Source organism: Mus pahari, chromosome X (assembly GCF_900095145.1).
Source record: "Mus pahari chromosome X, PAHARI_EIJ_v1.1, whole genome shotgun sequence".
NCBI classification, from domain to species: Eukaryota; Metazoa; Chordata; class Mammalia; order Rodentia; family Muridae; genus Mus; species Mus pahari.
The window spans coordinates 84,943,606-84,971,222 of NC_034613.1; the positions used below are offsets into that span (position 1 = coordinate 84,943,606).

At 40.5% G+C, this 27,617-nt stretch overlaps 1 protein-coding gene and 1 pseudogene across 1 annotated transcript in view; one reads left to right on the plus strand and one right to left on the minus strand.

The window, feature by feature from the left end:
* The window catches only part of Ophn1 (oligophrenin 1), a 312,287-nt gene that overhangs the window by 208,483 nt on the left and 76,187 nt on the right, over positions 1–27,617 (minus strand). Inside the window, exon 3 of the mRNA XM_021187452.2 lies at positions 9,840–9,935. Within this exon, the coding sequence (XP_021043111.1) occupies positions 9,840–9,935 (96 nt within the window). The remainder of the gene's footprint in view (positions 1–9,839; positions 9,936–27,617) is intronic.
* Positions 27,080–27,617, plus strand: part of LOC110313687 — a 2,182-nt pseudogene continuing 1,644 nt past the window's right edge.

A 27,617-nucleotide genomic window follows, 5' to 3' on the forward strand; every position in this document is an offset into this window, starting at 1 on the left:
TGTCTCCCTCTTGGTCTCTCTCCTTCTCTGTCTCTCTCTCCATCTCCATCTCTCTTCGACTCCATCTCTGCCTCCCCCTCTCTCTCTGACTCTCTCTCTCTCTCTCTGACTCTCTCTCTTTCTAACTCTCTCTCTCCGTCTCTCTGTCTCTCTGTCTCTCTCTCTCTCTCTCAATCTCAGACTCTCCCTCCTTCTCCGTCTTTCTCTCTCCCCATTCCCATCTCTGTGTGTCTTCTGTCTCTCTCTCTGACTCCGTCTCTTTCTTCCTCCCTGTCTCTGCCTCTCTCTCCCTCCCTTCTCCATTTCTCTCTCCCCATCTCCGTCTCTGTGTGTATGTGTTTTTCTGTCTCTGTCTCTCTCCAACTCTGTCTCTCTCTCTCTACCCATCTCTGTGTGTCTCTCTCCCTGTCTCTGCCTCTCTCTCTCTCCTCCCATCTCCATCTCTCTCTCCCTGTCTCTCTCTCCCCATCTCTGCCTCTCTCTCTCTCTGCCCCCATCTCTCTCTCTGTTTCTGTCTGTTTCTCTCTCTGTCTCTCTGTCTCTCTCTGACTGTCTCTCTCTCCCTCCCTGTCTCAGTCTCTCAGTCTCTCAGTCTCTCTCTCTCTCGACTCCATCTCTCTTTCCGTCTCTGTCTCTCTCCAATCTCCAACTCTCTCTCCCCATCTCTGTCTGTCTCCGTCTCTCTCTGTCTCTGTCTCTCTCTCCCCATCTCTCTCTGTCTCCATCTCCCTCTCTGTCTCTGCCTCTCTCTCCCATCTCCATCTCTCTCCCCATCTCTGTCTGTCTCTGTCTCTATCTCTATCTGTCTCTGTCTCCCTGTCTCTCTCTCTCTCCCTCTCTGTCTCTCTTGCTCCCGTCTCTCTCTCTCATTCTCTCTCTTCCACTCTGTCTTGTCTCCCCATCTGTCTCTCTCCCCGACTCCATCTCTTTCTCTTTCTCTCTGTCTCTGACTCTCTCCAACTCCATCTCTCTGTCTATCTCTGACTCTCTCTGACTCTCTCTCTCCCTCTATCACTCCCCATCTCTGTCTCTGTATCTCTCTCTCCATGTCTCTCTCTACATCTCCATCTCCCTCTTGGACTCCGACTCTGTCTCCCCCGTCTCCATCTCTCTCCCTGACTCTATCTCTCTCTTTCTGTCTCTCTCCAACTGTCTCTCTCTCTCCCCCATCTCTGCCTCTCTCTCCATCTCTGTCTCCGACTCTCTCTCTCTCTCTCTCTCTCTCTCTCTCTCTCTCTCTCTATATATATATATATATATATATATATATATATATATCCGACTTTCTCTCTTACATCTCTCTCTCTTTTTCTGTGTCTTCCTCTGTCTCTGTCTCTCTCTCCGTCTCTGTCTCTCTCTTTCCGACTCCATCTCTCTCTCTTCCTGACTCATCTCTCTTTCTCTTCCCGACACTGTCTCTCTCTTTCTCTTCCCCACTCTGTCTCTCTCTATCTCTCTTTGTCCCCATCTCTGTCTGTGTGTCTTCCTCTGTCTGTCTCTCTCTGTGTCTCCAGCTCTCTCCCCCCCCAACTCCATCTCTATGTCTCTGTCTCTCTCTCTCTGACTCTGTCTCTCCCATCTCTCTCTCATCTCTCTCTCCATCTGTCTCTCTCTCCATCTCTGTCTCTCTGACCATCTCTCTCTATCTCTCTATCCCCATTTCTCTCTCTCTCCTCTCTCCATCTCTGTCTCTCTCTCTTCAATTCTGTCTCCATCTCTGTCTCTATCTCTCTTCATCTCTGTCTCTCTCTCCACCTCTGTCTCTGTCTTTTTGTCTGTCTCTGTCCATCTCTGTCTCTGTCTCTCTCTGCCTCTGTCTCTCTCTGACTCTGTGTGTGTCTGTCTCTGTCCATCTCTCTTCTTTTTTGAAATAGAATCTATGCACTATAAACTAACCTCAAACTAGCTATGTAGACAAGGATAAACTTGAACTTCTAATCGTTCTGTAACTGTCTTGCAGGTGCCAGGATTAGAGGTATGTCATTGATCTCTACATTTTCTATCTTATTTCTTTTTTGGTTTTTTGGGTTTTTTTGTTTGTTTGTTTGTTTGTTTTTGAAACAGGGTTTCTCTGTATACCTCTGGCTGTCCTGGAACTCACTCTGTAGACCAGGCTGGCCTCAAACTCAGAAATCCTCCTGCCCCTGCCTCTGCCTCCCGAGTGCTGGGATTAAAGGCATGCACCACCACGTCCAGCTCTATCTTATTTCTTTATTTTCTTTCCTTGTTGCCTTCAGAATTTTTTCCTCTCTTTTGTTATGCTAATCATTGTTTATTGTTGCAGATAATCTTTCAGCCAAAGATCAGCATGTGATAAACACATACACTCTTAGATCTTTTCTGGATGAACCTGAGTCCCCCCCCCGGGGGGCATATGAACTTACTCTCACATTTCATCCACATTTGCTATCTCTTTTTTGAAATGTTCTACAAGACTTGTAGCTTTCTCAGCCTCACAGTTGGAGATACTGATTATTTAGTAAAGCAGTGGTTATAGGTTCACCTCTAAGATACACCATTTCACTTAACCCTTGGCTAAGTTTCCAGTACCAGGTCCAATATCCCTCTTGTTTAGCCAGTCTTAAGTCCAATTAAAGAGATGTTGGTTGCTGCCAAGACACTCATGCCACTTCTGCATCCTTAGGGTTATTGTGCCATGCTGATCTTTGTTGTGGTTCATAGGCATTATAGGTAGGTAGAACTATTGATCCTACTATTTCCTCTTTGCAAGTTAGCAGGGTACCTTATGCTACCATGATGAGGCTTTCTGCATCTAAAGTGCATAGGGTTTTAAGCAATAGTACTTAGCTTACATCTCTGAGAGGAGCTCTAGTGAGCAAATAGACCTTAATTTAAGTGAAGGTATGCTCCAATATCTGCTGCTTCTGATCAAAAGTAACTTCTATAAGATTTAAAGATCTAGTAATCTTTTTATTTCGTTCATTTTCTTCTCTTTTGGGTAGCATCCATTAAAAACTAAATCACTGGAGAGAAGGAGAGGAAGGATCTAGAAGCAATTAGGGTGAGCAGTCCAAGGTAAATATGATCAAAATACATTGTGTGCATGTATGAATTTCAAAGAATAGAAATATATATTTTCTTTACTCCATCCATGTTACCATGTCTATTGTTGTTGTCCTTATATGGATTTGCTATGTAAGTAGCTGTTTCCTTTGAACTTGTGTGGATGGAAGACACTAAGGAACCAAGAAAGTACAGTTTAAAAGAGCCCGAGGCCTGTCATGGGGCTCTGAATGCCTACTGATATCATCATTAATGTAGAAATCAGAGCCCTGAGTACTACAACCAAGATTTTTATTCTTTTGGACTAGGACAGTAAGACCATAAGATTCCCAGATGATTCCAATGCAGATCTATGTTAGAAATAAGCAAGCCAGATATTATTTCAGGTGCCAGGTAGCACTGACATTTGTTAAGAATCTATAGATTCCTTGTTATTTGGGAAATACATTTATAAGCTGATATATTTTTCCATACTTTAGAGTCTCCAAAATTCCTAGGAGGATGAATAAGAGCTCACAGCTAATGTCATTACATAACAGACACAGAAGAGAATCACAGATGCTCAACAGGTTCAAGTCCTTTTGTTAACATCCCACAGACCATAAACGAAACTCAAATGTAAGACAAACACAAGACTCCAAAAACCTTGGCTTCTGTGATGGTTAGTATGTTCAATTTTACAGAATGAGAAAAAATGCAAGAGAGAAGCTTCGGAACATACTTGGAAAGCATTACCTAGATTAGGTTAGTCTCTAAGACTATCTGTGAAGGGTTATCGAGATTAGAAAAACTGAATAGGAGGACCCGCTCTAAACATTGGCAGCACCACTACATGGGCTTGAGTCCTAGACTTGATAAAAAGAATTAGAACTCTGTATCCATGTTCATCTCCCTGTGCTTCCTGTGGGTACAATGCAAACAGATGCCTCAAGTGCTTATCATCACTCATTCCACCCCCCACCAAGATGAACTTGACTGTCAAATGGTGGCAGACTAAACCTTCCTCCTCTAAGTCAGGGGTTTTGTCACAGCAATGGGAAAAGTGACTAAAACATCTTATGAGCCACAATAGACGAGAAAAGGCCAGTACAAAAATGAAGGGTCAAATGTCTTATTCTAGAAACAAGGCTTCATATACTCTTATCTGCATGGATTATGTAATTTATTCCACATAACTTTATGAAACAAATGTCCTTGTTTGGCCTTACACTTTTCCCACTGAACACAAAATTGTTCAGGGTAATAACATAGAGCTGAACACCCAAGCGATATTGCAGAGAAGTCTTGGGCTTTATGAGCTCTAGATTCATTTCCATAGCTCTTAGTGTCCTAGTTACTTTTCTATCACTGTGATAAGGCACCATGACCAAAGTAACTTATAGAAGAAAATGTCTACTTGGGGTTTACAATTTCAGAGGGTCTGTTCATAACCATCATGGTGGGGAGTATGACAGTGGACAAACAGGCATGGTACTGAAGCAGTAGCTGAGAGCTTACATCTGACATACAAGTATGAGAAAGAGAGGGAGGGGAAGGAGGGAAGGAGGAAGGCAGACAGAATGATAGAGAAAGATAACTAACTGGCAATTGGCAATGGTGGGCTTTTGAACCCTCAAATCCAGCCTCCAAGTAGCACACCTCCTCCAACAAGGCAACATTTCCTACTCTATCTCAAACATTTCCACCAACTGGGAACCAAGCATTCAAATACATAACCCATGCTCAGTCCAACCATAACACCTAGGTAATTGTTACCCTCTATGGCAAAAGTTGCCTTTCAAAAGCTCATTATTGGAAATTTAGGCCCCCTGCATATTCAATGTAAAATCTAACATTCTAACTCTATATTCCATCCTAACTGGACTTCTACAAATTATTCTAGTGAAACAGAGGACATACAACTCAGGACCAAGAGTACATAGCACACATTGCTATATCAGCTTCTGGAGCAAGTATTCCTTTCCCAAAATAGATTTCCACTAAGACCCAAAGACTTTTGTATCAAAACCATCAAACTGCATCAGTCCCAAATGCTGAAGCACTGCCACTGCCTCCTCACACTACCATAAATCTCAGATTCGAAAATGAAAAATGCAAAAATAACAGTGGCTATAATAAGTCAATTAATTCTCAAAATCAGTCTCCTGTCTCCTTTAATAAAAGTTAATTCACTGAGTCATCATCTCTGTAGATATGTCCAACTCATGTTCTACAGGCATGTAAGTACCACCAAGATAGGGCTATGAATCAAGGCCAAATACAAAATTGTGAACTTGCTTAATTTTTTTCAATTCAGTTGTGCATTTTATAGATGACAATGTTGAATTACAACATAAAGATGGTTGGACATATCTGCTACAACAATAGTCAAATATTATCTAGGAATTTCTGGAGTTGCCAGGCAAATAGTAGCGAAGTGAAAGAGCTATGATAAATTGCACATTAAGATGTCACAGCCAAAAAGCTACCAGGGAGACCACAGATTCCCACAGGTATCAGGCAGTGCCAGGAAGTCCTTTTTTTAACAGAAAAGAATTACATGTCATATTCATCCAAGTCTTTAATAAATAAATAGAAAAAATAAATTAGATTTTGATATTAACAATATTACATTGCTAACGTTTATTTAGGCTCTGTGCACATCTTACTTCAAATATCTCATCCAAACTGTCATCTTTATTATCAACTTGATAGGATTTAGAATTGCCTTTGTAGGCACATCTGGACTTGACTGAGTTTCCAAAGAGGTTCACTTGAGGAAAGAAGCCCCACTCCAGGAATGTACAGCCAATATCCAATAATCTAGTGTCCTGGACTAAATAAAAATGAGGAATGCAGAAAGCCAAATGTGTACCAGTGAAGTGGAAATTTCTGGTTTCTTTGGAAACCATGTTTTGCTAGGGCAGACAGATGAAAGGATGTTTTGCTGTAGCAGACATATGAAAGGACACATGATGTTTAGAAAGAATATAAATATGACCACAGACAGTGGGACAAGGCTAGTGCTTTGATTCGTCTTGCACTGCATTGCTGACCTTCACTTGCCATAACCTCATAAAGAGTAACTCAACAAAGAACTTCTCATGCTATTCTAGCAGCTTTTGTCACTTTCATAGACTCAAGTCCCACAGTTTATTTTGGATTAAGCTGCCCCCGTTGCTTCATGTATGCTGTCTGCTGAGTGGACTGAACTATAGCTGCCACTTTGAGTGTGGTGGTTTGCTAGTAGACTGAACTGCTGATATCCTGACCAAGAAAATTGGAATTTCCCCAAAGAACTATTTCTAAACAGGTTTACTTCCCTTCATGTCCTAATAACCTTTCTTTTCCACTACCTCTGGTGGATGGTAAGCTAGAATGGAGGTTAAAACATTTAAGAACCCTTATTAAAAGTAGGTTTAGAAAAACCATTGACTAAACAGCAGCATTCTCACCTCTTTCCCCCACCTCGCTCCTGCCTGATTATTGGAGCAATGTGACTATTACTATGTGTTCTCTGCCAGAAAGACTGTGTATGCCCTCAAACACTGAGCCAAAGTAAGCCCAGCTTTCCTTAACTTGGTCACAGAAATAAAAAAGTAACTCATATGCCCATTTTACAGATGAACAAATAACATTCAAAGAGGTGAGATTGGCTGCCCAAGTACCACACCAAATAAACTATAGATCTGCACGTTAAACCTAGGCTGTTTATCACCAGAGCTACTGATAAGTTTACTAAGTCATTCTCTTAGAGCAAGACAAACCTACATAAGTAGAATGAAATCCAATCACAGTGGAAACAACTCAAATACAAGTACCTACCTCACAAGGTAAAAAATAACATTTAATGAAAATAACCCAATGTTATTAACACAAAGGTTTCTATAACACTATTTAAAATAGTAAAAACTATAAAACAGGTGAATCCTCAAAAATAGCTAAATAGAGAATAAACTATATCAAAAATCTATGTAAATGGAATATAATAATGAGAATACCTATTTTATCATTTAGTAAACCTGGGTTCATCATCTACTATTTGCCTAAATTCTTTTATGTGTTAATAAAATAGCAGTGTCCTTGCTGTCTTGTGAAACTTGGGAAGAAATTGAAACAATATAGAAATTTTCTTATATAAAATTTTAAGTTAGAAAATATAAAATGTGGGACCATAAAAGGCAGCCTGATTTCTGGTTGAACTAGATTTGAAACCCCAGTGACCCCGCAGGTAACCTTGCAAGGAACAGTAGGCATTTTGCCATGCTCCTGGACACCAGGCCCCTGACCCGGGGCTGCAGGTCTCCATAGGTCTGTGGCCATCAGTTATGTAAGGCCAACACCCCAAGCCCCTCCACAGGTAGAGGATGTGACCACAGCTCACATAGCCTCAAGACTATCTCCATTTTAATGAGATACCTAAAGGCCTGAAGGGCTTAGCCAATTAACTCCCCTTTCCAAACACTTCGCCCTGCAAAAGGTATTTAACCTCAGGCCCACCCTGAGAAAGTGGTATGGTTTTCTCATCACCACTCTCTGCCATAACAATAAATGACTTAAAACCATGGACTATCTCTTTTCATCAGGATCCACCATGGAGAGCAATGGAACAGGCCTTCATCTAAAGAGCCAGCTGCTAATCTCTTGCAGAAGGCCTCTCAGAGCTCCCAACCATGGCTTCCACCAAGCCAAGCCACCTGTGAACAAACCAAGAACTCTCTTCTCCCCAGGGACCCTGCTGGAGCACTCCCCTCTTTTCCCCTTCAGCCCCAGGCTAGATCCAACCCACTGGCACCCACTCCATTCTCAGCTCTCCTGTGGCTCCCAGCAACTCCTGAGTACTCAAGAGTGTGAGAAACAGATGCCCCTGTTCTCCCAGCAGACCCGGGGACTCCTGAGCCAGCTCTGGCAGTCCCGGGGAACCTCAGACTGTGCTCCCCCACCCCTGGAGTGGGGTCCCTTGGCTTCCTGGCACCAGTGGGGGAAATCACAGTCTCCCCAAGTGGCCAAAGCCCTAGGACAGACATGGAGCACTTCCAACCCCACAATAAAATGTTACTATTTGAGACAGGATCTATACAGCCCAGGCTGGATTCAAACTTGGTATGCAGTCAAGAATAAATCTGAAATTCTGATATTCCCACTCCTGCCTTACAAATGCTGAGATTATAAGTGTATGATGCAGCAGCATGCTTTTTTTTTCCAGTGCTAGAAATCAAATCTAGAATTTCTTGCATACCTGACAAGAACTCTACCAACTGAGCTATATGCCCAGTTTAAATTTTGTATGAAGTCATTTCCATGCAAAGAAAATAGATATATGAGCCAGTCATGGTTATATATGCCTACAATCTCAGCACTTATGAAGCTGAAACAGAACAATTAAGGGTTCAAAGCCAGTTACTAGAAAGAGTGATGGCTTAGCAGTTATGAAGATCATGTACTCTTCTTGCAAAGGACCCCCGGACCTGTGTCAGAAATGCTCACAGTGGCTTCCGGTTGCAGGGGATCTGGCTCTCTGGCCTCTTAGAGCACTATACTTGTGGGGAGCCGCCCTCACATTCGCCATTACAAGATAGCGCTGATGTCCTGTGCTCTAACAAACAAACAAGGCAGCTGCGCATGTGCTGGGTAGATTTCCATTCCCTTGTGCCCTGCCTTTCCCGTGGCGTCATCTGGGGTAACAGCAGGCCGCCAACCAGAGGGTTACACGTCCTAGGCGGCGATCTTGCTCTATTTAAGCTGAGGGATTTGGTTCTTCGCTCTCTTTTTTCTTTTTTCCCCTTTTCTCTTCTCTCTCTTCTCTTCTCCCCTCTCTTCTCTTCGCCCTTTGCCTGTTGGAAGCTTATGCTCTCCCTCTCAAGAGCATTAAAGCGTTGCTGTAGAAGGATCCTGTTTGTGTGCCGCGTCATTTCTTGCTGGCGGGAAGGTAGCGCGGGACATATACTCACACCTATATCTACACACAGACATATGGAAATATCTAGGTAAATATATAAGTAAAAATAAATCTTTTAAAAAGGAGTTCACTGTCAGCCTGAGATATACAGAAAGACTTTGTCTCAAGAAAAGAAAGAGAGCAAAAGTTAATATATCACTATGCTGCTAACTGTACATGAATAGTATCATTAGTAATTGCACCCTTTACATATTAATATAACATTCAAACTAGCTACAATGAGATTTTATAATAATAATGTTATGTGTTTTAATCCTAGAGATTATAAGTGTAACCACACACATCACGTCTTTTCAATAACAGTATACCACTCATAACAGCTATGGGATTCACTGTCCTGATATTCCTTTTCTTTTTATAAGTACAGAGTCTCACTATGTAGTCTTGGCTGGCCTGGAGCTCACTATATAGACCAATCTTGCATTGAATGAAAGAATTCCATGGGCCTTTGTCCTGGATGCTAGAATTAAAGGCACGTACCACCATGGCCAACCTGGCAAATACTTTATACCGAACTTTTTTCCAGAGAGAGATTAACCCTATTTTGCTGAAGAATGAGACTCAAAGAGGGGAAATACACTGTCCAACATCACATGGTTAACCTATTAAATGATTTAAAGGAAAGTCTCCCTTCAGTATAACCAATGGCCCCTGTGGAGGTTCAGGAGCCATCTTCAATGCTTCTGTATGATTAGGGATATGAGAAGATATGGGATGTTTTCTTAACATTCATAAGCAGTCTCCCAAGGCCTTGCATTAGACCAGAAGGAATGCAGAGGTAGATTCCTGTGCTGTTTTTGTATCCAGAATGGAAGGAAGTTAGGTGGGGACTGATGGCTTCTAAGAGCTGTACGGCCACATGCTCCTGAAGACTTACCTATATTAATCTCATCATCGGTCAGCGTGTCTCCAATGAAATCAAATTGAAATGACTGGAGTGTCTGGGAAAATTTCTGAACCGCAGAAGAGTAATCTGCCAAGGAAGAGGACAGAAGACATGGTCAGCACTGCTGTCCTCTCAGCAAGTCCCTCCTCCCAGTTACAGCAAACAGGGGAAACGCACGGACACACCACACAAGCACCAGCACCTACACAAGGAGCTTAAGAGATTTGAAGTTTCAGAAAACAGTCCAAACAAATGAAACAGCCATTCAAAGGAGTCTTGAACATTTTTGTAGCTTATTTTCATCCTCAATCCCCCTTCTATTTGACTTGAAACTACTTAATTGAACTCTCCATTATGCACATGACAATATTTTTTCTTATCCCGCATACAACAATATCAACAACCATCCCACTAAATAAATAAATAAATAAATAACCAATTAGCTCTATTTTATATACGTGGAACTCAAATTCAAGACTTACATAAGAAAGCTGGATCTAGAAGGCAGGTGGTCTACCTGCCTCTCCACTACCCATCCCATGACAACACAGCTATTACCTAGGAATTTTACACATTCATCAGATGGAGGCTTGAAATATGATAATGTAGAGCAGAATTCACAGTGTATTTATGAAGGGCTCAACCCCCCCAAAATCAATGATTATTTTTGTTGTTGTTAAATAAGTGTGATTACATAACCAGATGTATGCTTTGATTTTGTCAATGACTTTCAATTTGCATTTGTAAGTATTCAATGGTGGCAAAAAAAATTTAAATCACAAAAAAGTAAATCACATTAATGTCCACTTTAGAGAAATTATTGTGGCCAACTTTTAAAGCATTACCTTCAGCAAGAGGTGAAGCAAGCCTCTTGACCTTTGCTACTCTAAGAGTGAATCAGAGATCTGTCACAACACAGATCCCAACTGGGAGGGACTGAAAATGATAAGTGGCCAGGTGGTGGACAAGCTGTTGCCAGTGGGCAGCTGCTAAGGTCAAGGAAGAATCAAGCCTGCAGGAAATGAGGCTGGAGATTCAGGCTCTGCTGGGTCTTAATGCCTGCTATTTCTGTGTGCTATATTCAGACCCATCTTTCTCTAAGAGAGAACATTTTGCTCCACTACTACTACCTTAAAACTGCTTTGTCACACATTGGTCAGCTTTGGCCTCTGCCCCATGGGGTCTGCCTTTGCTTTTACCATTTAGTAACAACAAAAAAGGGTTAAGAATACCTCACTAAGTTCTTTTAAATGTCTGTTTTTATTGTTTATTTATTTTTACCTATTCACTTTACATCCCAGTCACTCCTTCCCACAATCCTTCCCCACATCCCCCCTTCCCCTCTGAGAGGGTGGAGACCCCCCTGGGTACCCCCCACCCTGGCACATCAAGTCTCTGGGGGGCTAGGTGTTTCCTAACCCACTGAGGCCAGACAAGGCAACCCAGAGAGAAGAACATATTCCACATACATACAACAGCTTTAGGATAGCCCTGCTCCAGTTGTTCAGGACCCACATGAAAGTCAAGCTGCACATCTGCTACATGAGCTATATAAGCAGGGAGGCCTGCGTACAGCCTGTGTATGTTCTTTGGTTGGTGGTTCAGTCTCTGAGAGCCCCCAAGTTAGTTGACTCTGATGATGGAGTTCCTATCCTCTTCGGGGCCCACAATCTTTCCCCCTATTCTTTGATAAAAGTCCCCAAGCTCCATCCACTGTTTCTCTGTGGGTATCTACATCTGAGTCAGCTGCTGGGTAGAACCTCTCAGAGGACAGTCATGCTAGGTTTCTGAAAGGATAACAGAGTATCATTAGTAGTGTCAGGGGCCGGTGTTTGCCCATGGGATGGGTCTCTAGTTGGGCTTGTTATTGGTTGGCCATTCCCTCAGTCTCTGCTCCATCTACCATCCCTGCATTTCTTATAGACAGAATAAATTTGGGGTTGAAAGTTTTGTGGGTGTGTTGGTGCCCTATTGTACCAGTAGGGTGATGAGAAAAAGGTATATTCTTTTATGTTTGTTTGGAAATATTCTTAAATATATGGTAGGTCCATTTGATTCATAATGACTGTTTTGTTATTTCTCTGTTTAGTGTTTGTCTGGATGACCTATCAATTGGTCTGGGTGGAGTGTTAAAAGTCTCCCACTATTAATGTGTGTGGTTCAATGAGTGATTTAAGCTTTAGCAATGTTTCTTTTACAAATGTGGGTGTCCCTGTGTTTGGGGTGTAGGTGTCCGGATTCAGAAAATACCTTGGAAGTTTTTCCTTTTATGAGTATGAAGTCTCCTTTCCTGTCTCTTTGATCAATTTTGGTTGAAAGTCTATTTTATTAGATATTAGAATGGCTACTCCATCTTTCTTCTTGAAACCATTGGCTTAGAAATTTTTTTCTAGCCCTTTACTCTGAGATAATGTCTACCTTTATTGCAGAGGTATATGTCTTGTTTGCAGCACAATGATGAATCATGTTTTCTTTTTCTTTTTTTTTTTAAGATGTATTTATTTATTATATGTAAGTACACTGTAGCTGTCTTCAGACACTCCAGAAGAGGGCGTCAGATCTTGTTACGGATGGTTATGAGCCACCATGTGGTTGCTGGGATTTGAACTCTGGACCTTTGGAAGAGCAGTTGGGAGCTCTTACCCACTGAGCCATCTCACCAGCCCATGTTTTCATATCCACTATTGGCCTGTGTCTTTTTAATGGGGAATTGAGTCTATTCATGTTGAAATATTAATGATCAGTGATTGTTAATTTATGTTATGTTATTTTGATGTAATGTTAGTGTGTGGGGGGTGTGTGTGTGTATGTTGTGTGTGTGTGTGTGTGTGTGTGTGTGTTTTATGCTGGTATGTAATTACTTATTTCCTGTGGGTTTTTTGAGGGGGAAGGGGAATATCTTCCTTTGGTTGGAGTTTTCCTTCTAGTATTTTCTGTGGGGCTAGATTTGTAGATATATATTGTTTGAATTTGGATTTGTCTTGAAATATCTTGTTTTATCCATCTATGGTTATTGAGAGGTTTGGGGGGAGGGTATAGTTGTCTAGGTTGGCATCTGTGGTTTTTAAGAGGTTGCAAGCTATCGATCCAGATCCTTCTAGCTATTAGAGTCTGTTGAGAAGTCAGGTATAAATTCATAGGCCTGACTTTTTAGTCACCAGGCCATTTTCCCTTGCTGTTTTTAATATTCTTTCTTTGTTCTGTGGCAGGAGGATTTTCTTTTCTGGTCCAGTCTAATTGGTGTTCTATAAGCTTCTTGTATATTTATAAGCATCTCTTTCTTTAGGTTGGGAAAGTTTTCATCTATGATTTTGTTGAAAATATTTTCTGGGCCTTGAAGCTGCAACTCTTCGCCTTCTTCTATTCCTGTTCTTCTTAGGTTAGGTCTTTTCATGGTATCCCAGATTTCCTGGGTGGTTTGCGCCAGGAATTTTTTAGATTTAACATTTTCTTTGACTGATGTATCAATTTCTTCTGTCATATCTTCTGCATCTGAGATTCTCTCTTCCATCTCCTGTATTCTGTTGATACTTGTGTCTGTAGTTCCTGTTCTCTTTCCTAGGTTTTCCATCCCCAGGATTCCCCCAGTTTGTATTTTCTTTATTGCTTCTATTTCTACTTTCAGATCTTGCAGAGTTTTATTTATTTCCTTCTTAACCTCTTTAATTGTATTGTTATGTATATCTTTAAGGGATTTATTTGTTTCCCTTTTTAAAACCTGTTTAATTGTATTTTTCTTTCTTTTTTTTTTNAAGATTTATTTATTTATTATATGTAAGTACACTGTAGCTGTCTTCAGACACTCCAGAAGAGGGAGTCAGATCTTGTTAAGGATAGTTGTGAGCCACCATGTGGTTGCTGGGATTTGAACTCTGCACCTTTGGAAGAGCAGTCGGGTGCTCTTACCCGCTGAGCCATCTCACCAGCCCTAATTGTATTTTTTCAAGGGATTTATTTATTTCCTCTTTAAAGGCCTCTATCGTCTTTATAATATTGGACTTAAGGTCATTTTCTTGTGCCTTGGTTGTGTTAAGATATCCAGGACTTACTACAGACATGTAGCTGTGCTCTGAAGGTGTCATATTGCTGTGGCCTTTATTAATTGTGTTCTTTTGAGGGTCTTTAGCTATCTGGATTGCTTTGGTTCCCTAGATGTTCCTCTGTTGTAAAGGGTACTGGGATGGTTAGTATCAGAGGGAGGACCTTGATGGTTCTGGTGTGGCAGGCCTCTAATGGGTATCCTTGGGCTGTATGGTTCCTGAGTAGCAGGTCTGTGTGGTACAGAATCCACAGGTCTGATAAAGGTGGGCAGAGAGGTGGCAGGAGAATCTTGGTGTTTTAGTCTCTAGCTTGTGATAAGTCACCAAGAGCCTCTTCCAATACAGATTCAATTTTTTTAAAAAATATATCCATATGTGATTATGGTGCTTTCTTCCTACCTGAATTTTTTAAAATGCTATAGACTTGCATGAAATCAGGGAGAGCCTCCTTCTAGTTCACCTCCTCTATTTCCTCTCCAATAATATACTCCTTCCCTATCTTCCCTGGGACCTTCAGGGAACTCTCAGCACATAGGTAAAGCCCAGGGCCTCACTCTTCCTCCTTAGCTTTCGCTTGTTCAGGCTAACTGACACAATCTGGGGCCTACTCTCCTCTGTAGAGAACAAGAGGTTACTTTAGTTTACAGCACTACAAACAACAGGACCTTCAGCATTGTGTAGCTTGTTTTTAAATCCTTTCTCTTCTGCTTCGGGAGCTTCTCCCCTTGATCTGTAAAATACACAAGGTTAAAACAAAAAAACATATGGCCTAGTGGTGGTGCATGCCTTTAATCCCAGCACTTGGGAGGCAGGGGCAGGCGGATTTCTGAGTTCAAGGCCAGCCTGGTCTACAGAGTGAGTTCCAGGACAGCCAGGACTACATAGAAAATCCCTGTCTCAACAAAACAAAACAAAACAAAACAAAACAAAACAAAACAAAAAAAAACATATATTTCTAGGGATAACCCATCTTGCTTCATGGACAACAAGAGCAAATTAAACTCTCAAATGCTTAGGAAGGTAATTTAAATATTTTTCTCAAACCTTGAAGCTTTTCAACAAATAAGTAAGTAAATAAATAAACAAACAAATAAGGGGAAAGACCTAGCCCTGGCTAAATGTAGTAGCTCACACCTTTAATCCCTGCACTCAAGAGGCAGAGGCAGGGGCTGGTGAGATGGCTCAGTGGGTAAGAGCACCCAACTGTTCTTCCAAAGGTCCAGAGTTCAAATCCCAGCAACCACAAGGTGGCTCATAGCCATCCGTAACAAGATCTGACTCCCTCTTCTGGAGTGTCTGAAGATAGCTATAGTGTACTTACATATAATAAATAAATAAATCTTTAAAAAAAGAAAACTCCAAAATTAAAAAAAAAAAAGAGGCAGAGGCAGGCAAATCTCTGTGAGTTCAAGGCTAGCATTGTCTACAGAGAAAGTTTGAGGACAGCCAAGGCTACAACACAGTGAGATCTTCTCTCAAAATAAAAATAGGTTCTGAGAAGAGACTGGAGTTTTGGGGCTATAAAGTGCCCCCCTCTGACACCTTGTTGGGTATGTCTTTGCTTATGCAAAATTGCTAACCAGTCATTTCCTGTCCTGTTGTGGGTCTAGCTTACATTGTTTTTGGGCTTTCACTTCACCTGTAAAGATACTGGGGGACCCTTGAAAGAGTAGAGAGGGCTTTCTCAATGGGATATAATGCTCATCTTCTGGCAAAATTTTGTAAAACTCACTCCTCCCCAACATTTGCCCTAGAAACTTTAAGCCTACTTCACAAAGCCTCCTAATGTATTCATAGACAACCCCCTTCCCAATTTCCAACCTTGTCAGTTCTCTCCAGCTTTACCAATGCAATCTCGCCATCATCACCTTTGGTGATTCTGAACCACTTCATCCCAAGATGGCCCTCCTGGCACTATACCACCAGTTAGGTCTTCCCATTTTCCATCTAACTGAGTCTTCTCCTGGTTCCCAGTACTGCTGAGGATGAGGAAAAATATACGACTTCCCTGCACTACGGAAATCCTTTCATATACACAGCTACCCTCTTTACCCACAGCTAAATTGGCTATTACCTGCCAGATCCTAAAAGTTGCTTTCCAGTTTTCCTTGACATCAATACCTTTTCAGCTGTCAATGGGCCATCCAACTTATCACTCTTCTTCCCACTCTAGGCATTCTTTCAGGACTTAGACTGGGAACGGTAGAAGTGGGAGTTTCTTTGCACCAGTTATCCTGTCTGTCTAACCAGTTCTTAGAAAGCCTTACAGAAACTTCGGATCACCTTGACACACAAGGCTGCTTCTATACCAACAAATCTAGGCTAGTTGAAGATAGTGTCCAAAGACTTAGGAACCAGGCTCAGAAAAGTCAACAAGCTCCTGCTCCTCCTCTTGGCTCCCTAGCCCCCACCCCCCCCCAACTCTACCTCCCCTTACTAACCCTTATGCTTTCTTTACCCCACCTTTTTAACATTTTACAGAAGTTCTTCCTGGATCAAATCACTGCCATTACTCACACAGAACAAAAATAAAAATAATATTTCTTCCGTAGTTACTACTCCAAACTTCAAAACGATACCCACTCCACCAGCAGGACAGAAAATTACTCCCTCTAATCTTTATATTTACAGGGTCAGGAATAAAGAAGATCCTCTCCCCAAATGTATGGCCATAAAAACAGGCCAAAGCTCTCAAGAGATTTGCCCCCATGTCGTTGGAGAAAGCAGCCAAGCCCCATTACATGCCCTGGAGCTTGAAGGTTACAAAACCAGATAATCGGACTTTTCCCCACCCTGCAGTTTCAAAATTCAGTTTATACCAAAAGCAGCTTCTGTTCTTGGCAAAGGCAGGCCCTCTCTGCTTACTGCTCTCAAACTATAAAATCTGATTCTCAGAACCTGCATGGTGGGCATACTCTCCCATTCCCAGGAGGTTTGGGGGGTACTAACCTCTTAGACTAATAAAAATGTACTCTCACTGTTTGAGGACAAATTGAGTCTTTGGCCTTTCATTTTTCTCTGCTGACTCGTTTTTCTTACCATATCTTTTGCAAATACACAACTAAAGGCTTAACTTGAGCATTGTTTATTCAAGGAAAAGATGGAATCTCCTTTGTGGTACACACAAAATGTATCCTAAGAAATGAACCATCTTCTCATTTTGCAGCAATACTGGAAATAGTAGCATCACAACTGCAATAACTGTGTAAACCAATAGTTTGGAAGCCACTGAAGTGGAAACAAAATAGGCCTAGAGGTTTTAAAGTTCTAACTCTTAAGGTATTTTCTCTATTTATCCAGTTTGATGGATCCTGAGAGCTTTGTTGCCTGACTTGAAGCTAATTCTGCCTAAAGACAGTATGGATAGTGCCAAAAAACAATCAGCCACAATTATTTTAAATTGTAGTAGCATGAAGCAGCTTAACAAATTGGTTTAGTATGAGTGTGATAAAAATATTTGGTTTAAAAAAATGGAGAAAAACAGAGTGGAAAATTGTATGCTCACAGGTTGCTTTGAAAAGCCCCAAGATATTACTAGAGATATGGAAATATTTTTGCATTCAAATGGACACATGCCTTGAGATGAGTGAATGCCCAAGATAGACTTGAGGGGACCCTGATCATCCAGGACTGACTAACCATGCACAAACCAAAAGAAAAGCATAAGGTAAGATAACATCAAATTATAAACTATCTGGCTGAGCACTAAAGATATATCCAAGAGCACATGTTGCATGCTACAGCAGACATCAGAAATATATTAGTTCAAATTATTTAATGAAATTGTTGCCCAAACATTAGATGGCCAGTGAACTATCCTCCTACTGACTTCAGTAAGTTCACAAAAGAAGACCCACTTTATAGAATTTCTAAATCTAAAACATCAATAAATAAGCAAACAGTAAACACTAACAGTAAACTCTGGGGAGTGCGAAATGATTCAATTTTATGAACAGACCAGTTTTATTATCTTGAAATACTTTCAAATGATTTTATTTTTATTTCATGCATATTAATATTTTGCCTGCATAGATGCTGTTGAGGACAAGCTATCAGATCCGCTGGAAAAGTAGTTATAGTTGATTGTGACCTGGCATATTGGTAAACGGAACTGAACCCAGGTCCAACAAGTGCTCCTAAGCACACCATCTTTCTAACCCTTGTTCACTTAATTATACTTTGTAAAAATATGTCTTGTGTACACACACACACATCAGAGAAAACTTTCCACGGTCACTTCTCTCCCTTCTACTATATTGGATCAAACCCAGGTTGTCATATACCATTACTTGCAAAGCCAATTCATAGGTCCAACGTTCAGGTCTTACCAAAACATGAGACAGACACAGAAAACAATAGTTCACATTCAAAACCAGTAGGTATTAATGCAAACTGTCCCCTGAAATATACCATGAAATTGGTAACAAAATGGGAGGTGGTTTCAAAACATTTTTTTTACACAAAACCATGCCTGTCATTCCAACACTTGAGAAGTACTAGGGAGAGAATTTGTAACTTAATGCTAACCTTAGCTACATAGCCAGTTCAAGGACAGCCAGGGCTACATGAGATCTGGTCTTTTAAAAAGTAAACAAAACAGGATGGAAGCTATGGCTCAGTGATTAAAGGTACTTACTGCTGGGATCTTCTCTGTCCCATTGTAAATTCCCCAGTTTTACCATGCCCCGCCCCCACCCCTGTGGCAGCCCACTTGCAGGAGTCTGCCTTCCCTTTCTGCCTCTATTCCCTTGGAACTGTGCAGAACTCTCTAGGATGCAGTCTTCCTTCCACATCCCATCATGGTGTGACACTGCCAACATGAAAACAAGGAGATGATCTTTACTCTCATTGCCATCTTCCATTTGAAATCCCCAGGTCTCACTCTCAGTCCTGGAGCAGACTCTACCCCATGGGGATTCTACCTAATCTCAAGGCCTCTCTCAGTCTGAGCCCCACTCCAAATCCATCTGCATTCCTTCCTGTCAGTCCCCAATACCTAGAACCACACAGATCCCCAGAGGCCACACCTAAAATAAGGACTCAGAAGCACTCCCTTCCAAGCAAGCCACAGCCACCATACTTTCCTAAGATCCAGAGAAGAGGTCAACACAATATGAGGCCACCAAAACCTAGCACCACTACTACAGGGAAGGACATTACATGCTCAACAGAAAAACCCAAGAGGATTTTAACATCTATGCACCAAACACAAGAGTACTCAAATTTGTAAAAGAAATACTTCTGCATCTTAAATCGTATATTGACCCTCATACACTGATACTGAGCGACTTCAATACCCAAGTCTCACCAATAGATAGGTCATTCAGATTAAAAACCAGAGAAATGTTTCAGCCAACTGATATTATAAACTAACTGGACTTTACAGATATTTACAAACATTTCATACAAACACAAAAGAATCTATGTTTTTCTCAGCATCTCAGGTAAAATTTTACAAAACTGATTACATTGCTAACAAAGCAAGGGTCAACAGATATAAGAAAATTGAAATAACACCCTATAACCTATCTGACCACCATAGATTAAAGCTAAATATTAATAGAAACAGAAAGCTTACAGACTTGTGGAAACTGAACAATGCACTACTGAATCTGTCAAGAGAGACATTAATAAAAAAGAAGTTAAATTGTTTTAGTAGTGAATGAAAATGAAAACACAACATACCCAAACTTACGAGACACAATGAATGTGGTTCCAAAAGGCAAGTTCATAGCACTATGCACCTTCATAAAATAATTGGAGAGATCTCACATTAGCAACTTAAATGGCACACCTGAAAGCTCTAGGAGAAAAAGAATAAGTAGTATCCAAAAGGAGTAGATGACAAGAATTCAGACTCAGGTCTAAGATAAAATATTAAAAAGATGATTGAACATGATTAAGTAAGTTTCATCCCGAAGATGTAGGGATGGTTCAACATACAAGAACCAATAAATGTAATTCACTGTATAAACAAACTGAAAGATAAAAACCACATGATCATTTCATGGATGCTGAAAAGACCTTTGAAAAACATCCACACCCCTTCAGGGTAAAAGAGTCTAGGGATACAAAAGACATACCTCAACATAAAAAAAAAAAAAAAAAAAGCAGTTTACAAGCCAATAGCCAACTGGGCTTAATATTAACTTAAATGTACAGAAACTCAAAACATTTCCACTAAAATCATGAATGAGAAAAGGTTGATCACCCTTCCATCCCTATTCAATGTATTAATTGAAGTCAAGCTAGAGCAATAAGACAACTGAAGGAGATCAAGGGGATATAAATGGGAAAGGAAGAAGTCCAAGTATCTTTACTTGCAAAGTATCTTTTACTTGATAAAAATAGTATACATAAATGACTCTAGACATTTCACCAAGAAAATAACAGCTGTTAAATACTTTTAGCAAAGTAGAATAGAAAATTAACACCAAAAAAATGAGTAGCCTTATTATATAAAAATGACAAGCTAACAACAGAAGAAATCAGGGAAACAAGACCTTTCATAATAGCCTCAAAAAAATATCTTGGAGTAACACTAACCAAGCAAGTGAAAGCTTCTGTATGGCAAAAGACAGCATATTCAGACACAGTGGCAGGTTAGAGAACAGGAAATATATATATATGTATATATACCAATTTCATATCTGATGGAAGACTAGTATCTAAAATGTATTAAAAACTCAAAAACCTAGACATAAAAAAATCACCCAATTAAAAATGGAGTATGGATCTAAACAGAGTTCTGAAAAAATGAAACACAAATAGCTGAAAGACAATTAAATAATTGTTAATGTCCTTAGTCATCAAGTAAATGCAAATCAAAACTATTTTGAGATATCATCTTTCACAGGTCAGAATAGACAAAATCCATAAAACAAATAATAGCTCATCCTGGTAAGGTTGTGGAGTAAGGGGAACACTTATCCACTGTTGATAGGGATTCAAACTTATACAGACAGTACGGAAATCAGTGTGGCGGTTCCCTAAGATGCTGGGAATAGATCTACCTCAAGATCCAGCTCTACAACTCTTGGGCACATAGCCAAAGAGTGCTCCAACCTAACATGGGACACTTCTTGAACCATGTTCATTGCTGCTCTATTTATTCATAACAGCCAGAAATTGGAAACAACATATATTTTATGCAACATAAGAATGCTTAAAGAAGATGTGGTACATTTACACAATGAAACTTTACTTGGATGTTTTTAAAAAAATGTTTTTAAATCATTAATAAGGAGGCTACCCTTAACATAGCCACAGAGGTTTGGTACACAGTAAGTGACTTTGGTGAGGGTTGGATCTACCTAAGAAGGGTTAATAAAACAGACAGTTAAGAATGGACAGGAGGGACTAGAAGAGAAGGATCCAATGGGAAGGGGAAGGAAGAGGTATATAAGGGAGGGAATATGGTGAGGGACTGTTAAAACTAAGAGCCATTCGTGGGGGTCACTAGAAACCTAATTCAGTAAAAGCTTCTTAAAATACACACACACACACACACACACACACACACCAGTGTTAGTTAGGGTTTTACTGCTGTGAACAGACAGTATGACCAAAGCAACTCTTTTTTTTTTTCTTTTATTGGAATTTTCAGATTCTCTTCCCACTGTCACATTAGCTCTAATCTTTTTTTTTAATTTAGATTTTTATTTGATATTTTATTTATTTACATTTCAAATGTTTCCCCCTTTCCAGGTCTCCCCTTCAGAAACCCTCTATTCCATCCCCCCTCCTTCTGCCTCTATGAGGGTGCTCCCCCACCCACCCACCCACTCCTGTCTTCCTTCCAGCCCTGGCATTCCCCTACACTGGGGCATCAAACACACTCAGGCCCAAGGGCCTCTCATGCCCCTGATGCCAACAAGGCCATCCCCTGCCACATATGCGGCCAGAACCATGGGTTCATCCACGTGTATTCTTTATTTGGTGGTTTAGTCCCTAGGAGCTCCAAGGAGTCTGGCTGGTTGATACTGTTGCTCCCTCCATGGGGCTGAAAACCCCCTCAACTCCTTCAGTCCCTTCTCCAACTCCTCCATCAAGAACCTTGCACACAGCCCAATAGTTCACTGCAAGCATCTACCAAGGCAACTCTTAAAAGGATAACATTTAATTTGGGCTGGCTTACAAGTTGAGTGTTTTGGTCCATCATCATCAAGATAGGAAGCATGACAGAATCCAGGTAGGCATGGTGCAGAAGGAGCTGAGAGTTCTACATCTTCATCTGAAGGCTGCCAGGAGAATACTAGCTTCCAAGCAGCTAGGATGAGGGTCTTAAAGCCCATGCCCACAGTGACACCTACTTTCAACAAGGCCACACCTCTTAATAGTGCCAAGCCCTAGGCCAAGCATAAACAAACTATCATTCATACATACATACATACATACATACATACATGAAAAAAACTCAAAATGGAATTAACAAAATAACGGGAGAGAAAGCCCTAACTAGAGACATCAGTTGCTATCAAATGAAAACTCCAGTTCTGTGAATGGGTTATATCTAATCTAGTTGTTGGCCAAAGAGACCCCATGGCAATCTCCAAACAACCCACAAACTGATGTTAAAGGTCCTATTGCTGAATACCACACCTATACAACTCCCTGAACATAGAGAAGTTGAGCTTGTGCCTACATGGAGCCTTCACTTTTACTGAATAGTGTTCAAGGTACTTTAAGGTACTCTGCATACTACCAAAGAAGAAAGATAAACAGCCGAGCTACAAGGGGCACAAAGCTTGTGAGAGTAACCAGCCAACATCTGGTTGGCTTTAAGGATAACTCTATGAAATGGAACCCAGCCTTAACACTGCTTGTGTGGCCAAGAACATAGTGCTCTACTCACAGATCAGTGTCTTGCTCAGCCATCATCAAAGAACCTTACCCCCACAGTAGATAAGACCAAATACAGAGACCCACAACTGGACAATATGCAGAGTGAGAGACCCTGAAACATCTGTTCCTAAATGGGATGTCTATAGCTTGTCTTTGCTACTGTGTAGGTTCTTACTTCCCTATCCTCTATCCCCCTACCCTCCATTTCACCCCCTAACATTAGATAGGAGAAAAACAAGGATAGAAGGAGAGAAGACTTAGGAAAATCCCCAAATCTTATTTTGTTCCTTTCATTTCTTCTTTGAGCATGGCTATTAGCAAACTGCAACCAACCTCCTAAACAACTGACAACCACCAATCCCACCTCTCAGGGCCCCTAGCATTTATGTGCCCTCTGAAAAGTTCCCAGAATTCCAAATGTCATGCCATTATAGAAATTATCTACAGGTGGCAAAACCATTCATCTGCTAGAGGATGAGGTAAATCATAGTCAGCTGCTATGGACAGACTGAAGCAGCCCCATATCCCTACAGCTGGGATTAAAATGAAAGCATACTCTTACAATATTTATGTCTTTAAAAGAAACCAAAATTCCAGAATTCTCGAAAATGTCACTAAAGATGTCTTTATCAAATCTTTGCCCTGGGAGATTAGGGAACTTCTGTAGTAGGGGAGGCAAATTGGTTGTAAAGGCTGGTGGAAATAGAAGACACCAAGGAAACAAGGTCTTCTAAACAACAGAGCTGACACATGAGTTCCTCGTGAAAACTGTTGCAGCATGCACAGGACCTCCTTAGCTATAAGCCACATGAGGTCCCCAGCTGAGAGGAGAAGTGGAAACAAGCACCCCCCTATCCCTATCCCAAAAGCTATCCCCAACTGGTAACTGCTTGCCAAGGAATCTCCAACAGGGTCTCATTGGGTATACAGACAACACTTAAGGTCAGATTCCATGCCCAGCAGTAGATGGCCAACATAAAATGAACATACTAGGATCTTTGTAAGGCTCTTTATCTTATAATGCTATGTGTACACTTTTTATGTTACAGGTCTTCTGCTTATTTGCTATGGTTTCATATTTTTGTCAGGTTTATGGGATTGCTGTGTGTGCAAATATGTGTATCTCTTTGTGTGTGTGTTTCTTGTGTTTTTTCTTTGGCTCTTTTTTCTTTGTTTGGGTCAACTCTGTTTTGTTGTTGTTTATTTGTTTTCTAATGAGAGAGGTGTGGATTTGGGTAAGTGGAGAGGAATGGAGGATCTGGATGGAGTTGGGAAAGGGGAGATGGTGATCAGAATACATTGTATGAAAACAATCTATTTTAAATAAATCAATAAAGCTTATTGGAAAAAGTGAAAAATATCACTAATGTCGACACTTTCTTTTAAAGCACTTCTCTTCTAGAGTAGCTGCTGTTGATTCTCAGCATGGACATGGCAGCTCACACCACCTGTGACTCCCATCCCAGGAGATCTGAAACCCTCTTTTCTGGCCTCTCTGATCTACTGCTTAGAAGTGGTAAACATAAACTCACACAGGAAAACACACATACACATAAAGAAAATAAAAATGAGTAAATGTATTTAAAAGCAAACAAAAGAGGCAATATTATGACTAGAGACAACAAAATTTATAATGACAGACAAAATACATCAGAAATACATTAACAATTACAAACATAGCACTGACCACATAGCATTGAAACAAAAGACCAGATAGCAATTTAGGAATAAAATCAACAAAAGCTAGATAGAAATATCAATGTGACATTTGAAATAGATAAAACCACCAGGTAAAAAATTGAAAAATAAATGTAAGACATTAACAACTCTGTTAACATGCTAGACATAACATACATCTTTAAGAGATTATAAGTATTTCTACTAAATAACTATAGTTTTCTCAAGTTCACAAGGAGATTTCACAGGAGAGAGAATCCAGTAGGCCAATAACAAGCCATCATAAGTTTAACAGAACTGAAATCCTCTGAAGTATAATCTCTGACCCTAACAGAATATAAAACATAAAACACCTGGAAAATAACATAAGGGGAAACTGAAAGGGCTTCATCTATAGTAATGATATTTTACACACAATATCAAAGAATAATTGATGAAAGAAATCATTGATGAGCTTCAATTATTTTCTAAAGCTTCTGTTCTGTGCAAGACAATGTCCAGATAGTGACAAGCCACAGACTAAAAAGCAAAAGATACGTCTGATAAAAAAATAAAACTTTTCCAAAATATGCATATAAGTCTTAAAAATTAACACCAAGGAAGCAACGTAACTGAAAACATTAACAAGTTTATCTGGACTCATACCTATCCATCATATGATGGTGAGAATATGGAAGATTAGAACTCTCATTGCTGATGGGAATGAAAAATGGTGCAGGCAGATGGAAAGACAATTTGGGCCTGTTCTAAAACTAAACAGTAACCTGGCATGATGCGTTAAGCCTACGAGGCCAGCTGTCGGGAGGCTGATGCTAGAAGATCTTCAATTTGAGGCAAGCCTGAGCTACAAAGTGAGTTCCAGATCAATGTGGTCTACATAGTAAGACCTTATGGGAAAATATGGATAATATCTTAAATCTATCTCAACATAACAAAACAGTGATTGCAGTCCTTGCTAGTTCACCACGTTAAAAATGTATTACCAGTGTTCACTTGGTCAGCACATATCCGAAAGTTGAAATGATATAGTAAATGCTAGCATGGCCATGGCACAAGGATGACAGACACATTGGTAAAGCAGTTATAGTTTTGCAAAATCTGTGCTATGCATAAGTAAATATCTTATTTTTAATGTTTTTATACTATTTTTTATTAAAAATTTCTAAGCAACAAAAACTGTCAAAATTCATAAAATTTTGAAAAAATCTTACACAAAAATCTGCTCAAAGACATTTTTTTTAAAGTCAGGCAGGCAACAACTGTCTTCCATATTAAGTAAAATGAAACAATGGGGGGCTGGTTGGTGATTTCAAAAATTTGATTATTACTTTCCTTCTATTTCTCCTGGGTGTGTTTGCTTTTTTTTTTTTTTTTTTCTAGAGATTTCAGTTGTGCTGATAAGATGCTAGTATGAGATCTCTCCAATTTCTTTAGGAAGTCACTTAATGCTATGAACTTCCCTCTTAGTACAGCTCTCATCATGTCCCATAAGTTTGGGTTTGTACCTTCATTTTCATTGAATTCTAGAAAGTCTTAAATTTCTATATTTTTTTATCCCCTGATCTAGTGGTCATTGGGTAGAGTTTTTCAGTTTCCATGAGTTTGTAGGTTTTTTGTTGTTTGTGTTATAGTTGAAGTCCATCTTTAATTCATGGTGGTCTAATACGATAGAAGACTTATTTCATTTTTCTTGTATCTATTGTGGCTTGCTTTGTGATCAGCTATACACACAGTTTTGGAGAAGGTTCCATGAGGTGCTGAAAACAACCTATATTCTTTTGTGTTTGGGCAAAATACTCTGTAGACATTTATAACATTGTTACCCATGAGTTATAAAACTTGTAAGCAACAAAATTTCTTCAATTAGATGTGTAGGTAAGTATATAAATGTGGTACGTATGGACAGAGAACCATGAGTAAATGTGACAAGCTTTTTCAGACACTTTTCTTGAGTAGAAAAATGGTTGTGTTTCTTCTATCAGTTGGGTTTCCTCACTATCAGTTGCTTAAGTATATTTGGAATAAAGGGGAAATAGATTATAAAATAAGAATCATTGACAAAGGTAAAAACAAGAAACAGGAAACAGAAGCCAGAATAGCCCCCAAGGAAAGGCTATAACAGCCAGGTGTTATCCTATGACCCGGAAGTACCTCCCATTGAGTGAATCCCTGTAGCCTCTAGCCCAGGAAGAAAGGCAATTTAGCTGTGGGCAATAGGACCTCTCACAGCAGCACCAGACAGCCTATCAATCTACCTGCCACCTTCCCTAAAGACACTTTTTCTAAGACCACCAAACCCAAAGACTAGTTTTCAAATGCTTAATAGAAATTCAGGAAAAATGCGCCACCTCTCCATGGCAAAGACGGATGACTCCACTCCCGCAGGCGTGGAGATATCCATTCCTAGGCGCTCAGTTAAGAAAAGGGAGCAGGTAGCTGACTTTCAGACTAAGGACCCCAAAAACCTCAGTGGAGATGAGCAGGGGCATCGGGACATGCCAAAACAGAAAGTAGACGCAGACGCACCCAATGGGGTTTTACTGGCCCGTAGAAAGAAAGTGGAGACCTGTCAAAATCCACAAATAAACCGGCAAGCCTCTGGCCTAGAGACCGTAGCTATGGCAACACGCTTGGCCGTTGCCAGAAAAAAAACAATCATTTTGTGACCTAATGACCACTGCCTTGGACAAACGCAAGCCTATTCACACTGAGAGCCAGGTCAAGCCTGGCTCTAGGACCACATCCATGTCCACGCGCTCGGTGACTGCCAAAAAGAGGCCATCTTCACTGGGCCCAGTGACCACGGCCGTGAGTACACCTTTGGCCAAGGCCAAAAGGAGTCACTCCTCTCCAGGCCTGGTGACCAGAGATACAGTCCCATGCTTAGCCAATGACAGAAAATGTCCCACAGCCATGGGCATACAATTGGCCACAACTAGCAAAAATGAACTTCCATCAAGCATGGTACTTAATGAAAACGATCAATCTTTATCTGGCTCAGGGACCACAACTATGGCAACAGGCTTGGCTGGCCAAATAACTGCCCCCACTGTTCTACACTTGGTAGCTTCCAAAAAAAGCCAGTCTCTGACTAGCCCAGTGATAACTGCTCAACCCACTCAGTTGGCTGTTACTAGCAGAAGTCAACCTTCATTTTTCCCTATAACCAAAGACTTGGACATACCTTTAACTGGTGCTACTACAGGAC